This window comes from Cynoglossus semilaevis, chromosome 19, assembly GCF_000523025.1.
Source record: "Cynoglossus semilaevis isolate Cse_v1.0 chromosome 19, Cse_v1.0, whole genome shotgun sequence".
In the NCBI taxonomy this organism is placed as follows: domain Eukaryota; kingdom Metazoa; phylum Chordata; class Actinopteri; order Pleuronectiformes; family Cynoglossidae; genus Cynoglossus; species Cynoglossus semilaevis.
Window position 1 is genome coordinate 13,678,927 of NC_024325.1, and position 16,771 is coordinate 13,695,697.

The 16,771-nt window shown below is 42.0% G+C and overlaps 2 protein-coding genes across 5 annotated transcripts in view; both read right to left on the reverse strand.

Annotated features, from left to right (window-relative positions):
* Positions 1-5,233, reverse strand: part of mink1 (misshapen-like kinase 1) — a 20,609-nt gene extending 15,376 nt beyond the window's left edge. The window contains exon 1 of the mRNA XM_025065854.1: positions 3,776-5,233. Coding sequence (XP_024921622.1) covers positions 3,776-3,997 — 222 coding nt within the window. The 5' untranslated portion in view covers positions 3,998-5,233. The remainder of the gene's footprint in view (positions 1-3,775) is intronic.
* Positions 5,234-5,692: 459 nt separating this feature from the next.
* Positions 5,693-16,771, reverse strand: part of pld2 (phospholipase D2) — a 16,118-nt gene continuing 5,039 nt past the window's right edge. The window contains exons 7-25 of one of the 4 annotated variants that reach the window (XM_025065583.1): positions 16,704-16,762; positions 16,374-16,619; positions 16,142-16,285; positions 15,973-16,056; positions 15,480-15,558; positions 15,264-15,374; positions 15,059-15,188; positions 14,951-15,012; positions 14,725-14,872; positions 14,518-14,636; positions 13,924-14,037; positions 11,787-11,891; positions 11,454-11,542; positions 11,207-11,320; positions 10,487-10,533; positions 10,099-10,233; positions 9,334-9,487; positions 9,042-9,159; positions 5,693-8,462 (exon numbers count right to left, since the gene is read on the reverse strand). In XM_025065583.1, the coding sequence (XP_024921351.1) occupies positions 8,238-8,462; positions 9,042-9,159; positions 9,334-9,487; positions 10,099-10,233; positions 10,487-10,533; positions 11,207-11,320; positions 11,454-11,542; positions 11,787-11,891; positions 13,924-14,037; positions 14,518-14,636; positions 14,725-14,872; positions 14,951-15,012; positions 15,059-15,188; positions 15,264-15,374; positions 15,480-15,558; positions 15,973-16,056; positions 16,142-16,285; positions 16,374-16,619; positions 16,704-16,762 (2,283 nt within the window). In that variant the 3' untranslated portion in view covers positions 5,693-8,237. The other 3 variants (XM_017041807.2, XM_025065582.1, XM_025065581.1) reach the window with 3 other exon arrangements.

The window sequence follows — 16,771 nt, forward strand, 5'->3', positions numbered from 1 at the left end:
CCTGCTGGATCCTGTTGGAGACACAGGGAAGTTTAACAATGGAAGAAGAGCAAGAACAGTGTCAGGAAAAGACCTGCTGCACACGGTGGTGTTGGCAACATGGCTGAGATAAAGCTACTCTAAAAATAAGCACTATTAAGGTCACGCTTACCAACATTATTCACATGAATACATCTGCAAACATAGAAACCAACAACACATTTATGACCCTTTACATCCAGCACATTGTCATGTGAACTCAATCACCCCTGCCGCCCACACAAGACATTTAGGAGTGGGAGGGGGGTATGAGGGGGGGGGCAACTTAACAACATGGTATCAGAAAAACAAAACATGGATTCTAACATGGTCATCATTTAAACTGAGCCTCTTTTCCAAATGTGTTCATTATAAGTTTTCGTCCTCCTTCCACTGACACTTTTTAATGACTAGGTTGCTTTGACGTAATTATGCGAACCCCCCCTCAGCCTCCCCACACCCCCCTCCCTCGCAAAAGACGAAGGGAAAATGACAAGCAGTTCCACTTTCATGCAATTTCAATATGGCTTAAAGCAGATGAGTGGGTGGTGGGACTGCTGCTTTGGGTTAAGAACCTACACCATGACCTATCCTGCTTTCATCTGTTTCCAATGATGGGTTCGCTGCACAACATCCCTTTGTGATGGGAAAAAAACATTTCTGCTATAGAAATGACAGAAATACTGAAGACTTGGCCGTAATGAAGGCAAACGGACGTGAAGGCACCGTCGAGGAACATAAAGGAGATGAAGCAGTGACGTAGGGCAGGAGAAAAGAAAATGATGTGATGGTGGAGGAAAGAAATGCCATTACAGAGTGGGCGGCAAAGCGGAGGCGGCAGCTTAAATCACGACCAACACGAATAGTGGGATGAGAGGAGTAAAGTGATGGAAGGGGAAGGGTACAGTCATGTTGGAGGAGCAGCATCACCAGCACGGTGTTGAGCAGAGCGGCTCAGAGGGAAACAAACAAAATGACCTTAACTACCACCTCTGAATCTGTCCACCTAACGTCAGCTGCTGTGTCAAGATCACTGACTGTACATGAAAAGGACGGAGGGCTGTGTTTACACACGGAGTGCTGGGCTCCTTCAAGAGCAACCCTGGCAAAGCTGCTCGATCGAAAGAGTCAGTGCTGAACTGTGAGAATGATCCACTCGTCTGAGTGACAGAACATTCATAAAAACTGGAGGGAGTTACGGCGAGAAAACATGAAAACTGATTATGACGACAGGATCTGTAGAACTTGTCACTTGACTTATAAATTCAGCAGAAAAAAAAGGAAATATAATAATAACGTGTAGTGTAACCATCGTTGCCAACAGTTTCAAGCATCAGGTCACTACAGCCGTTACTGTTTACAGCTATATTTACAGCAAATAACGTCCCTGTCCGAAACCCCTCCTTGTTGCATTCTTTATTTAAAATATCAATATAAAAAATAATGTTTTATTCCTGGTATCATAAGCCTTCACACCAAGAATGTTTCCTCGATCGATGTGCGGCTGGCTTTGTTTCACTCCATGGTGCTAGCACTGGAACGAGGTGTTTCTGCGGAAATAACACGTTTCTGTACATGGTGGACTGCAGTTATGTAACAACGAAGTCCCTTTGTTCAACGTAGAGATTTTTCTTCCTTAGCAAAGACTCTTTGACGAAGCCGCTCTCCTGGAGGAGTTAAAGTGATCTCAATTAGCAGCGCTGTGAAGTCGTTTCTCTTTGACTCGCCTCTGTTCTCCTGTTTACAACACACACACAGACACACACACCAGCTCACCCACATGTTCCGTGGACATAGTCATAGTCCACAAGACAATAAAAGTGGAATAATAGTATGTGTAGTTTGTATATTGTATTTGTGTGAATACATTAAACCATTTTATTCAGACGTCAAACGTCAAATAACTCGCTGAAACCCCAAAATACTAAGAAAAAGAAAAATACTGAGTTTTCATTAATGCTGCTAAACATTGTGCAGCATATTTGAGACCATCAAAGTGAAACCAAGATTTTTTTGACTAATTCAAATTGTCCAGTATCTTTTTTGATAAATGATTCTCACAGAGTTTAATTCAAGGAATGCAGTTTAACCGGTAAAAACCAAACTAAGATTTAAATGAACTACCGACAACCCCTGTGTTAAGCCTGAATAACCAGTGAAAGATAAACTATTCTGCTGGAAGGGTTTCTGGTATATATGTCAGGAAACTGCTGTTGATTTTAAATGGGAACAAATACAAATTCTAAAATTAATTAATGGTACATTTTATTCCTACGTATGGTGTTGTGATGGGACTATTGTGTCAGAAATGACTGTAAAAACAGGTCAATGGTTGTCTGGACATCTGGAAGGTTGTGGGTCTGATTCCAGATTCCTAAGGTTGTACAGTACGCCACCCACAGGTAGATGGCAAACCCTGTAGTGTTTAAATAATCATGAAAAGTGCGGTAAAAACACAGAACATTTACCAAATATTTCCCAAGTTCAATTTCAGTTCAATGCAGAATATTTAGAAAATGTCTTTTCACAGTCTCTTAGTTAACGGTCTTTAGGAGGCGAGTGGTCTTCAGACTAGACTACAGAGAACCTCAAGAAGGAAAGAATGACTTTTCCCCAAATACTTCACCATATTTATTTTAAGTCTTTTATATATTTTTTCTCCTTCAATCAAATGCGTCTCAAACCCGTTTTGAAATTTCCATTGTTCTTCCACGTTCTGTTTCAAACTCAAATGGCTGTGCACAAAAGGTAAACATGGAGAGTAAAACACAATAATGGAACCCACCATAGTGGATGGAACCACCTCCAGGGAGGTGGGAGGCATCGGTAGCACAGAACTGTGCCTGGTCTGCCAAAGACTACAAACAACCAACCACCAGGAGAAAAAAAAAAAAAAAAAGTCTTCATTTCTGTGGGCTGGTTCTCAGGACAGGCCACTCAGTGTTGACTTTGAGTCACAGCCCATTTACACCAAGGTGTAGCCCAGAGAACACCAGCACAAGAAGTAGAGAAGAGTGACACCGGTGTTTCTTACAGGTTATATTATTGGAAAATTCCAAAAATGAAAAATAATTACTGCAAATTAAACTTCTTTTTAATTTTGTATTATTACCATTAAAAGGTCAACAGAAAAGCAAAAGACAACACATACAGGTTAGGACCAAATACCATATTAATTGTCACATCAGACCAAACCAATGACACATGAACTAGGAATGCAGCGAATATTGTTGTATCTTTTTAACATTAGCACTTTGTTGAAATAGTCCAGCAAAGAACATTTTAAAATGCACTAGACTACTTTGTGTTTCTATAAGAGAACATATGGAAGAACATTTTAAAATGCACTAGACTTAAATGCACTTTGTGTTTCTATAAGAGAACATATGCATTATTAGTTATGTAATAATATGTACATAATTATTTAATCTACTCAAGATGAAAAAGAAAAGTATTTTGAATGTTATTTTGTGCATTGTTAGAATGTGCTAAATACATATTTTCATAATTTAGAAGAAAATAATTTGAATTAGAATTGATTTATAATTAAAACATTAATATACATTTATACAATGACAATGGTCTGGTCAAAACAGACCCTGATGATCTTGTTGTTCAATTTCCTCTAAATAGGATTAATATTTTTGCAAAAATGATATCATGTTTTTTTAAGAAAGATCCAATGCTTCACTATGCAACTTCAACCAGAGGCCTGATGGTTTTCTCCATGTGTATATATACATATTTTGAGTCAGACATTCATAGACAAAATTAAATCACAATAAAAGCCAAAAACAACATGAAAAAATGGCTCTGTCTCATGCAAACAGAAACTTAGCTGCATGTGAAATAAAGACATGTAATAAATCACACTGACATAATTACTGACACAAGAACAAAGTGGAGCTACAACAACACTCACCCTCAGAGCTGCGAGGTCGATGTCATCCAGGCTTCGTGTGGGGGCGTTTTCAGACATGGCTGGCGAAACTTAAAACGCTGGCTAACAACTTAGCCAGATATTAAACAAGAAGTACTGGGAAAAAATGTTCGCTAAAACACGCTTTAAAATGTCTTTATGTTGCTCCTAGATTATCAACCTCATCGCAGATGATGAGGGTGATGATGATGATGATGATGGAGCGGCCACAGACGCACCCAGTGGGGCGAAGATCACGTTAACTCCAGGGATGAGCCGCGATGCTACTTGCGGTTGTTTTTAACGCAAAAAAATCCTACGAAAGAGGAACGTCGGGATCGAAGTACAGGCAACTTGTCTCAGTGAAAGATTCCAACAGCAAACCGCGTCACCGCTAGCATCGGTACCGCTCCGAGCAGAACTGGCAGGCGTTCAATGCAATGCACCTCCAGTGTTGTTGGTGAACACCTTGCTGCGTTCATTTCCAGCAGACATCCCAGAAAATGTAGTTCTTAGAAAATGTAGTTATAAAAAAAAAGATTCTAACTCACCCAGATATACGTGGTTAAAATGACAGACAGTCTTAATCACACTGAGAAACTACAACGCAGTGCTAGTGTTTTTTTTAGGAGAACGCAACGTCTGTATCGATGATGGCGCCCGGGTCCGTCCGCACCAGAACCGACCGACACTCACTCACTCACTCAATCAGACCGTCATTATTTTCAGCCTTGAAAAATAACATTTCCTCCCTCGGAAAAAAAATGCAGGATTGTCAAAAATTCTGTGGTCACAGCGACTCGACGTAGTTGTGTCAAACTTATAAGCAGAGCCTTTAAAAATGTGTCAGTAAATTTCGTTTACATTACGTGACAGTCCGAACACCGAGTCAGGTGCGACGAATCGGTAGCTAACGTGGCTACGCTAACGGACCGAGGTATCCTTGCTTCCGCGTAAAGTTTCCTTCTTCATCCATTTTCCGTGTTGTCAGTCGCGCCTAGCACCGCCAACCTTCCGGGGAAAATAAAAAACACAGGAGGCAGGGAGAGAAACGGACACTAACCGCTGTCTTTTCGCCTACTCAGCTTATATGGGCCCGGCAGCCTCTCGGGTTTTAGGGCTCGATGTCGCTCGCCGGTGTCCAAGAGAATATCTAAACAGTTTTCCTCGTCCAAGACTGTGGAATGGGGTGCAGTAAGAAACTACAGCTTTCTGCCAAACTTGTTATTTCGCCATGTTTTGCTTCCCAAATGCTCCCGCCTCCTTCCCGCCCACTTCGAGCCCTGCTGTAGTCCTGCGGGCTGCTCTCTGCTGATTGGCTGAGCTCAACACTCCTCATGTGTTCCCTGCGCTTGAAGAGACTACGGCGGCCTCACAGGAAAAAATACTTAAAACTTTTTTTTTTGGTAATTTTAATTTAACAGAATAAATATTAATGAAATACAAAATGTTACTGTCGTCTGTAGGAATGTATAAATTGTTGTAATCTTTACTAAAACCTTTCCCCCTACACATTCAGGACGACGCCATGTTGGATCGTCATGTTTTAATATTTAAACTGTTGGCTTGTTGGTGGGCTAGTAATGCTTGTTTATGTAAATAAAAATTAATTTTTCAAACTAGTCATTACACAGTTTAGTAAGTACATAAACATATCTCGATATATTTTTCGATAATTACTAGACTCCATGAATATAGAATAAAACCACTATTTTAACTGCAACATATCTATTAAAAAATAAGTACAGTCAATTCAAAAGTTAATAAAAAGTTTATTCATCTAAAATGCCATGTCCTTTATACACTGTACTAAAATTACAACATTTAGTGAAAGAATGTGAACTGTATTTCTTGGCCCTGAGGGTGAGTAACATTAATACATGAACCTGTACAATCAACCTACACCTACAAATATCCATGTAATTGCCATGGGACGACTCCTGTTAGACAAAAATTAATTTCTTTTATTAACATATTTCTACATGTAAATGGTAACGCTGGCTAGTACCTAACTCAATATGTAGTTTATATTTTTAAGGTCACTTCTCAGTTTAGTACAGACATATCTGCAATTAAAAGAAATAAATTGAGCTTCTTTTTTTTTAGAGAAAAATAAAATGTTCTGGAGTGAAAGGGTTTATAAAAGATGTTCATATCCTCCAATGAATCACTGTGAAAGAAACAAAACATCTGTAACCACTGAAGGTTTTACTGGCTATTCTGTGAACGGAGACATTCAGTGAAGTAGTGAAGACTCTTACTCACTGAACAGGGATGCACGTCATGCACATCTCTGTTTATCACATATGACACAGAGTAATGGCTCAAAAGAAACTGTAATACAGCATAAATATAAGTTCTTATAAAAAATGACTTGCAGCCAAATGTTAACTTCTTTTCTAGTCTAAAAGACAAAGATAATTTCCATTCCTAATTTGTTGGGTTGTTTTGTTTTTTTCAAATTCAGGGCATACAGGCTAAAATATGAACAACATTTGTGACGTTGCCTAAATCCAGAGCAGATCATTTATAAATGCTGGTTTTGTTAGCTGTGAGTGGCCGCAGACGTCACCACAGTTCACCCTGCCCTGTTGATGCTGCCCAGACGACTGTCAGAAGAATAATTGTACAGTTTTCACCCCACATTAAAAACCTTTAAATAGTGGAAATTATACTAGAGAATCCAATTTTCTCACATTTGATTTACGGCTGTGGGAAAATTCCAATACGAACACGGCATCTAAAGTCAGTTACACTGGCATTTCCAAACAAATTCAAGCGTTATTGAAGACGCTTTGATCTGGATTTACCATCTAATGTACAGACTCTTCAGATGGTGAAGTAGTTGTCACAATATTCACTGTGGCTCAGATGAAGGAAATTTAACTTTGAAATTGATAAAAGGATAAATGTAGCAACCATTAATATGTAGTGTTAGAAAAAATACTACAACAGAAACATCCTGTCAAACTATTGAAACAGAATATAGAAAAAAAATAAAAATAATAAAAATGCTGCAATAAAATGCTGATGTACATCAGTGTTCTGACCAGGCACATTGTTATTTATTTCACCTTGTCCCCCCCCCCTCCCCCCCTATTGTATCTTATGTTTAACACAATAGATTTTTCCAGATTTTTCTCAGTCTGATTTTCACATATTAGCCTCTGTTTCCTGCTACAGACGCTCATCACTTATATCTCCCTCTCTCTTTTTTTTTGCACTTTTAAATCCAGTCTTTATTTCTGTTCCAAACCATCATCTTTTTATATCCGTCACCATAACAACCACAAATGTTCTGACAGATTTGTTGGCTCTGTAGAGAGAGGTGAAGCTTCCGAGGGAGAGAGGGAGAGTGAGAGACAGAGAGGGAGAGGGGGGGAGAAACAGAGAGTGAGTGATGGAGAGGGAGGCAGTAAAACCCACCCACCCACCTCACATCTCTGCTCGTATACATGTACACAGTGTTCCCAGAGAATGTCAGGAGTCTGATTTCCAGCACTGCCTCTCCTCTCCTCTCCTCTCCTCTCCTCTCCACACTCGTCCCACCCATACATTCATTTTTAGTGTTTTCTTCACGTCCTGTCCTGCAGTTCAGACTGTTTCCAAACCTGCGAATTTCATTCACGCTGTTAGCACCTCCCCAAAAGAGGGAGTTGGAGATAACACTAGACACTCGAGGCTGGTCGACACGGCAACCGCCGCCAGCGACTATAACCCAACAACTGTAAGTGTGAGTTTAAATTTAAAGCGAAAATGAAAATTGACTGTCTGCAGAACTGAGATTTAGAGATCCTCGTTACCTCTGAGTAAAGCAGGACAGCACTGCTTGTTAGCTGTTAGCAAGTAAGCTAAACGTGTCTTAAAACACATCTATTTTGGTCTCACTCAAATTCACTTCCACAGTTCCACTCTATTTTTGCTCACCACACTATCAATGCCTCTGTGCCTGTAACAGTGAGATGTAGCTACCAGGAGGAGTTTGAATGTAACCGATTTCTGACGTAGCTGCTGTAGTAGTTCCATCGTGAACGTGTACAAACTGGTCAACAAAGGTCATTTTACTTCTCTTTAAGATCACTCACTGTTAGAAAATCTATATTTTAGTGGTTATTTTTTAAACTACATCATCATTAGTTAAAAACACAGTACAAAAGCATTAGTGGTTTAAAAATACATGATCCTAAAGTGACGGTATTTTCATTAAAAAAAACAACTATATGACTGTGTTAAACATGAGTGTGAGGTACAGCAGCCCTTTGAACGGCACGTGGTGGTCTGACCTGGACTGAGTCATGGTTTATGTCCACAGGCCAACAGGAGCCATGCCCTCTTTAGTGGCCAGAGGGGGCAGCAGATTCTCCTCCTGTAAGTATTTCAGGGGGAAGTGGACCAGAAGTCCTCGAACCCCCTTCAGCTCCTGCAGGGCCTGATCACGGTCTGTGTCACACAGGCGCTCCTTGTTGGAGTTCTCCTTCAGCTCCTGCACGTTTTTGACTCCATCGCGTGGAAGACAACTGAAGACCTGGGACAAACAGGAGGACAAACAGGAGGACAAATGTCTGGTCAATTTTCATGATTCAAAAAAACACATTCTGCCTCAATGGACTCAACTGTTTCAAGACTAATTTGACCAGTCAATATTTTTATATATGATATTGAGTTTACGTTAACAAAACAACATAATACAGAATTTTACAACAGCATTTTGGAAACAGTGAAAAAATGAAAATAAAAAAAAATTAACAGGAAGAAATCTGCAGCAGATCCAGGATCACTGCCCGGCCTTCTGCCTCGGCAGAGAGGCAAATGGGAGAATGGGGGAGAGAACAGAGGGGAAGTGGAGGGGGGGGAGAGAGAGCGGGAGGAGCCAAACAACACTATAATCTGGGTACAGTCCCACAAGCTGTTAAATCAGAACAGTACAGTCGATGAGTGGAACTTCATCAGCAGTGTTTGGTGTGAAACCAGAAATGCTGAGTTTGTTATTTTAAATAAGAATCTCAACTCTGGTCGCACCTTGTCGTAAATGATGGCGTTCTCTCGCAGAAATGCTGAGTTTGTTATTCGTTATTTTAAATAAGAATCTCAACTTCGGTCGTACCTTGTCGTAAATGATGGCGTTCTCTCTAGCGAATGTGTTCCACACCAAGAAAAAGAAATGGTCACTGATTGGATCGTCGTAGTTGATACTCGGATCTGAAGAAGCTCCAACCAGGACGCTGACACAGGGACCAGAAAAGATCAGTCACTACTTCACACACACACAGGCTCCAATATTAAACACAGTGAATTAAAGTGACTTTTGTTCCACGTTACTGCAGTAGAAGGAGTTTTTTTTTTATCACTGTGACAAATGAGTGAAGGTGATAAATGCTGACTCCTGCTGTCCTGACCTGAAACACTCTTTGCGCAGAGCCAGAGTGAGCGGTCCAGCCTGATACTCCTCCCCTCCCATGATTGACGACACCCGCTCTTCATCCTCCACAAACACTGCCAACTCGCTATCTCTGCTGCCCAGCATGCTGCGGTCGTTGATGTTGGCTGATCCTGGAGAACAAGTGGAGGGCAACGAAAAAATGATTTTACGATGGAGAGAGGCAGAATAAAAAAAAACACATGTTTAATTTACAGGATTAAATAAAACTTCTCAAATACTTGTATAACCTTGATCAGTAAGTTTAGGTAGTACAGCAACTCCTGACTGGCAAATGAACACTAGATGCGTTACCGCCACCTACTGGGCTGGGGAGGGTGTGATTATATTTGTTTGGTTTTTTTTGTACCTTGCTCTGCGTCGCCACAAAGTTTGGGAACACTATAATTTTTGGGGGTTTTTTTGTACCTTGCTCTGCATCACCACAAAGTTTGGGAACACTATAATTTTCCAACCCTAACCTATAATCAATCACTACAAAGATTATAGATAACAAGTAGTACTATTTTTTTTTTATTATTTTTAATTAATTTCCCTTCATCCATAGTTTAATGATGATAGACTTTAACTTCACTGAGGACCGTGGTGTCATTCGAATTTCAACCAGGACTCAGGATCCAGATGATGATGCGTCTGTGGATGAGTCTGTGAATGAGTCTGTGACTCACAGTATCCAGATGATGATGCGTCTGTGAATGAGTCTGTGAATGAGTCTGTGACTCACCGATGATGTAGCAGCGGTCGTCAGCGATCAGGGTCTTGCTGTGAACGTAGATGAGTTCAGTGACGAGCGACGCCGAGAGCTGAGAGTGAGTTCTCAGGCCACAGAAGGTGATGTACTCCGTCCACATGTCTTCAACTGAGGAGCACAGCCACAAACGGACACGTCACTCAGTCAAACAAGTCAAACAAACCCGCGGCCAGTGTTCATCATCACGACACAGAACGGACGAATAAAGGGTGAAGATGAAGATGAAGATGGATGAAGTGATACCTAGTAACAGCAGCTTCACATTAATGGCGTGACACGGAGGAAAGAAGGGAGACGAAGAGACGTTAGAGAGGACACAGACGGTCACAGGTGAAGGTGGACAAATGTGACAGGAACTCACCTTCACTGAGTCTGGACAGGATGGAGTTTTCTCCCCTGCATATGGTCCTGGAATGATTCAAATCATCAATCAGGGTTTAGGTTTAACACACAAACAATTAAACCAGCTTCAGAATATATGTTGTTTTATGTCAGTCTTGCAGTTTAAAGGAAATCTTCTCTGTTGATTAATGACAAACACCATACTGTTCTGAGAAGATCTAGAAAGACTAGAAATGACCAGACAATTCTGTTTCCTGTCTTTGTTATCAACTCATAAAAATATAAAAATGAACTCGCAAACCCCTGTAATCCACACACGCTGACATGACAGTTTGAAAACTACAGGCCAATAACAAACAGTACAAACAGTCTGAAGCAGAGAGTCCTGGGTTCGACTCCCAGAGGAACCACATACTTGGCGCCTGTTGCAGCAGATCTGCTGTTAACACAAGAATTCCCCAAATATGGGATCAATAAAGTTTAAATTATTAACCAAGGGAGGTCAATATTGTTTTATTGGTTTTAATTTATCTAATTTCAACACTGACTCAGCAGTCTTCGACTTTCAGGAGCCAACGGAGAACAATCGGAGCCGGACGGAAAACGGAGTGCATCAAGTTCGTCAGGGTTGTAAAATGAGGAATTTTCTAATTATCTCTAATGTTCTAAAGATGAAATCCTTTCTTGGTGGCTGGTTAGTGAGTGCTGGTTAGTGAGTGCAGGTTAGTGCTGTACTTACCTGTAGGTGAAGTGTAAAATGGCCTGGATGGCGTTTCCACCGCCGGCACTGACGTCGCCTTCAAACCCAGGGAGCAGCGGGATCACCACAAACACCCTGTACTTCTTCTTCTCTCTGACGTCATGGACGTGAAGTATAAACACCAAGAGGAAAAAAAACATAGCAGAAAGTCAGAAATACAGTAACAGAGACAGTGACGAAGGGAACGAGGAGTCAGATCTGGACGGTCCCGTCTCTGCCACCGCACCTGTGAGCACGAAGGATTCTGTTGACGATGGCGTCGCCGATACCATTGTAGATGGTCTTCCCATCGGCACAGCTGATGAAGAACTGGTTCTGAGGGCAAAAGAGAAGGCAGACGGTGGCTGGGTATGAGGTTGGTGTTTAAACAGGCAGAACCAGAAGGCTAGAACCAGAACCAGAACCAGAACATTTTTGTTTTTTAAAATATTCTCATCCTTGGTTTTATTTTTTTGTTTTTTTAAATATTCTCATCCTTGGTTTTATTTTTATTGCCAAAGATACTGTTCGTTATTGTGTCGTATAACATCATCGTATCGTATGGTATCGAACGCCTCACCTCGATGTAGATGTAGTGCTCACTGTTCTCAATGGTGTGGATGTAGGCGTTGAGGATGGAGCACTCACAGGTCCCAGTCGACCATCGATCAGCAGAACGCAGCACCTGAGAAAACAACACACAGTTTCACAGTTTCACTTTTTTATTTTTCTAAAAGACAAATCTTTTTTCAGTCTGTTAAATGTGATTCTCAGAGCCGTGTCTCTCCTCGTGATGCTGACAAACGAGGTTTAGATGTGTTCACGACAACAGGGGAATTTCCCGAGTTCCCAGGTGAGAACTCCAGACGGTGACACCTGGTTGTACCAGCAGGAAACAGGACACTGGTACATTCACTGGCTTCTGAATGGATCACGTGGATTATGTGAAACTTCTCCTTCAGAGAGTCTGGAGATTCTATCAGGGAGATGGAACACGACCACATCTGAGGCGTGTCTGAAAAACGTCGTCACGCGGTGAGGTTCAACGCGCTGCCACAGCTGAAGGACGGCGGACGGCGTTCGACCATCGATACCAGGTGAAAACTGGAGCTGCTGCTGACTTTAATTCACGGAGATTTCTCTGTGAATTCACTGTGACTCATGTTACTACGGCGACACATTATATGGTCGGGGGGGCAGATAACACAAAACACTCACACAAAAGGGCCAACCACCGTGTTTTCCCCCACAGTCTGCCCCTGAAACCTGAACAAGAGAGCAACAGAATGTGATCTCTCCAGCAGAGACAGAGGCTGGGGTTAAAGTTACAGGTCACCGCCCTCTGGTGTGTACGACAGCAGAATAAAAACGGTCACTGATCTCACAAACACTTCAACATCGTGGCTGATTAGGAGCAAATAAAGTGCAGGTGTTTTATACACACTTTTTTTTGTGTTTTTATATGAACTGGTTGGGTGGAACCAGAACTAAAACTACCTGGAAACTAAAGATAATATTTGTGTCAGTAGCTCCAATAAATCTGACAATATGAATGAAAGGGGCTCAAACAAACAATTAAAAAATATTTTTTTATATTCATTTATTTAATATTATTATTTTTATTTATTTTATTAATTTTATTATTTAGGGGTTATGCACCAGTCCGTCCAGCAGAGGGTGTCTGAGATGGAGAACCCTGCGTAATTTCCTTTCTTTTGGTGCATTAAAGATGATGAATCACAGTGAGTTCAACGGCTTCCTGTTCTTCCTGTTCCCGACTTTCTCCTCCTGTCCACGGCATTTGTTTTCACTGCATCTTCTCTGCCGTCGGTGAACAGGACAAACATGTTTGAACTGATTCAGTTCCACCGTCTGTAAACCTGAGCCATGGTCCAGCAGCCGCGACAGCAGACCTTTGTTGTGGTGTAAACACATCCATCTGACTTCCTGTTACATCTGACCCTGACGACAATAAAACCGTGGCCCAGGTCTCCCTGGTGACCGTCTTGTTTGTTTACAGCGGCAGTCGCCGCAGACGTTGGTGACGACTCATGTTGAAAAAACCACAGAGTTGTTTTGGAACAAGTAGTGAAGTGAAGGTTTTTGTTTGTTTTTTTTACCACATCTGTGGATGAGCAGGTTGTTTTTAAATCGTTTATTTTTCACTAAATAAAACCACAGCTCGTGGTAAATCAGGAGAAAGTCCGGTTCGTCTGGTCAGTCAACATTCAGTTAGAACAAGTTCAGCCACTCACAAACTTCATACTGTCTGAGGAGAAGGTCTGGATATATAAACTACAACTATAGTTTTTACTTTATTATCAATGTGTTTTTGACTTCCTGTGTTTGAATGTTAATCAATAAAGTTTCATTTTTTTATCCTACGTCACCATAGTTTGTTTTTTTTCCATCAGGACCAAGACAGAGTAAAGGCAGAATTCAGAATTAAAAGTTATTTTCTAGATCTGCCCCCCCTGCTGGTGAGTCCTGCAGGAGTTTGTAGCACATTAATGGTGATGACATGTGACCTGATTAAATGTTTTAAAAATGGTTTTCACGGCTATGTTTAGATTTCTCTGTAAAGGCAGTGAGTGGGCAAAAAAAAAAAAAAAAATCCTCACTAAGAAAATGTCTCTCTCAACGTCTAACTTTCTCTAATTTATCTCCAAACTGCTCCACACGTGGACTCCACGTGGGCTGCATGTGTGTGTTGTTACCTGAACTCTGGCTTTACTGGATCCAGGCACGGTGAATGGAAGTGCGTCGGCCGTGCACTGAGACTTGGGAAGAAGGTAGGGGTAGAAGGTGTCCTTGTATTTGTTTTTGAAGATCTGGAGAGAAAAAAAAAACAAAAAATAAAAAAACAAAAAGATCTGGAGAGAAAAAAAAACAAGAAGGTGGAAAGTTTGACTTTTGGTCATTTTTATGAGGTCATTTAAAAATTCAGGCTCCAAATTAAAAACAACTTTGAGTTTTCATTCTCTGTAGTTCATAAACAGCCAGTAGAGGCAGTGTCCAGAGAGATTTGAACCTATACCTCAGTGGCACAAGAAAAATAGTTCCAACAGATGGTGTACCATACCAGGGGTCACCAACTATATTTTTCAGAACCAGAATTTTTTTTCCTGGACAGACGCTTTCAGGACCGGATACTCGAGTAAAATCACATTTTTTGTTCAATGTTATTATTCGATGTTTGGATTGAACAACTCAGCAGGCCTATTGACATAATGATTGTTTCCGACTGCCTAAAACTTTTGCACGGTACTGTCCAAAACACCACTGAGAAGACGTCATGGTTGAACAGTGACCTTGGTGAAGTTCCAGCGCTGGATGAAGTGGCGTGCCAAGTCCCTGGCAGCTCGGCCGTGAACAGCAGCAGAGAGGTCACGCCAGGGCATGCGGGGGATTTGAGTACGGTCAATGTTATCTGAAAAAAAAAAACAAACAAAACAAAAAAGCCTTCAGTCATGCATTTCTCTTTGAAACGGCCGTCTGTGTCTGACGCTGAACGTCACCTTCGAACGGTCTGTCCAGCTGCACCCAGTCTTTCTTGATGAAGTTGCTGTAGTCTTTGCCCAGCCACAGTTTAGTGTTGCCCGTCAAACTGTCAGGATCCTGCTCCGCTGCGTCTGCTGGTTTCGAACCATCAACCTCACCGTTGCCCTGGGCAAAAAAATAAAACAGTTCTTACAGCAGGGCTCTCGTTAACAACAGTCAAACAGCCGCTCTTGTTCTTCTTACTTCTTTGTTTTGTTTCTCCTCTTCAGTCGTCGTTGATCCCAGGTCGGTGAGTCGGTACTGACATCGTCGACTCTTCCGTCGATCCCAGGTCGGTGAGTCGGTACTGACTGTCGTCCCACCTCCCGAACGCCAGGTCTATTCCCCCGACAAAAGCCACGGTCTGATCGATGGCCACCATCTTCTCGTGGTGGGCCCACAGCAGCACCACGGAGGACACGTGGTCGGGGTGTCGCATCACCTGCGGGAGGTAAAAACCACGTGAGGCGTCTGTGTGTTGTCAGTCAGTCACGGTCAGCGGGGCACAGACACACACCTTGATGTTGGGGTGCATATTCATGAGGGTCCTCTTGCTGTGCTCACTGTTGATGCCGAGGGCCAGCTCCACCTCTTTGTACAGCAGAACACACACTTTGACTCCTTGTTCCTGCAGAGAAAGGTTTAAAGAGAAAAAACAAAAAAACCACGGTTGGATCAGATGAAACGACATCATTTCACTGAACTCTGTGTAAAAGACAAACAGGATCCTTACTGCTTTACGTCTGAGGATCTGGTCCAGTCGCCAGTAGGTGTCAGTCGCTGGTCTTTTCAGAAACACTTCAGGGCTGAGCCTGAGAGGAAAAGACTTTTGAGGCCGTGGAGACAAATTCATTTAAACAGAGACGAAAACATGTTTGATTTATAGTTAAACTTGAGCGATGTGTTTGATTTATAGTTAAACTTGAGTGATCAACATGAGAGTTCGGAATCAATCTGAATTATTAAATGACATTAAAGACTAATGTGCTAATTCTATAGCACACTGGTCGCAAAGACTAATACTGTTAGTTTGGGACAAATACTGGACTCAATTATTGTGGTCACATATTGCAGCGGTTAGCGCGCCTGCCTTTCACAGCAGAGTGCAGGGTTCGATTCCCAGAGAAACCAGTACAAGAATTAGTTAGAATTTCCCCAGTGTGGAATCAAAAAAAAAAAAAAGTTAATGAATAAAATATTATAATTCCAACTGAGTGAGGACTTACCACCAGTCAGTGATGAAGATCTCCTCCCTGGCTTGTTCAAGAGCATCAGCCAGGTCTGAGAAGTAGCCACTGCCATTCACATACCTAGAACCATGAGCACCACAGCAACACCACGAGGTCAGCAAAGGTCAGACAAAGACGGAATTTTGGAGTTGGTAAATAATCTGACCATTTGGTGAGCGTGTTCTGCCGCGGTGGCAGTAACCCATCGAAGCGCTGCACTTTGAGGAAGTCGCAGGATTCTGAGAGCTGGTTGATTTCGTGGCTCCACCATTGAGCCTGTCTGTAGCTGCTGCATTTGATGATCAGATTTCTGCAGAGACGAGAAAAAAACAGGGTGTTTTAGACCCACCACAACATCACCACCGGAGCCTGGACCCCACCCCAGAGATTTCACCCACCGTGTGAAGTTCTCGATGCAGACTCCATATTTAGTGTTGGTGTACGCTCGGCCCACTTTCACGTTGAACTCGGGGTCGAAGAGCAGCACAAAGTTGATGTAGCCGTTGTCTCGGTTCATGTACATCAGGAAAGAGTCTTTGACCACCAGCCACCGACGCGACCAGCGGAAGCAGAACTGGTGGTGACCGATGCAGTTCAGACCCTGGATCCTGTGACCTCCTGACCTCTTAAAAATAGGCCCTTCCCTGGAGATGACAGGATGTGACACAATCACAAACAATGACCTTGTTTACTTCAACTGTTCTTCTGTCCGAAAAATGTCCACTTACAAGCCTTTGGGTCCGAGATCAGTGATGAAGGAGAGCGCCCCGACAGAGAGGAACTCCAGCTGAGAGGA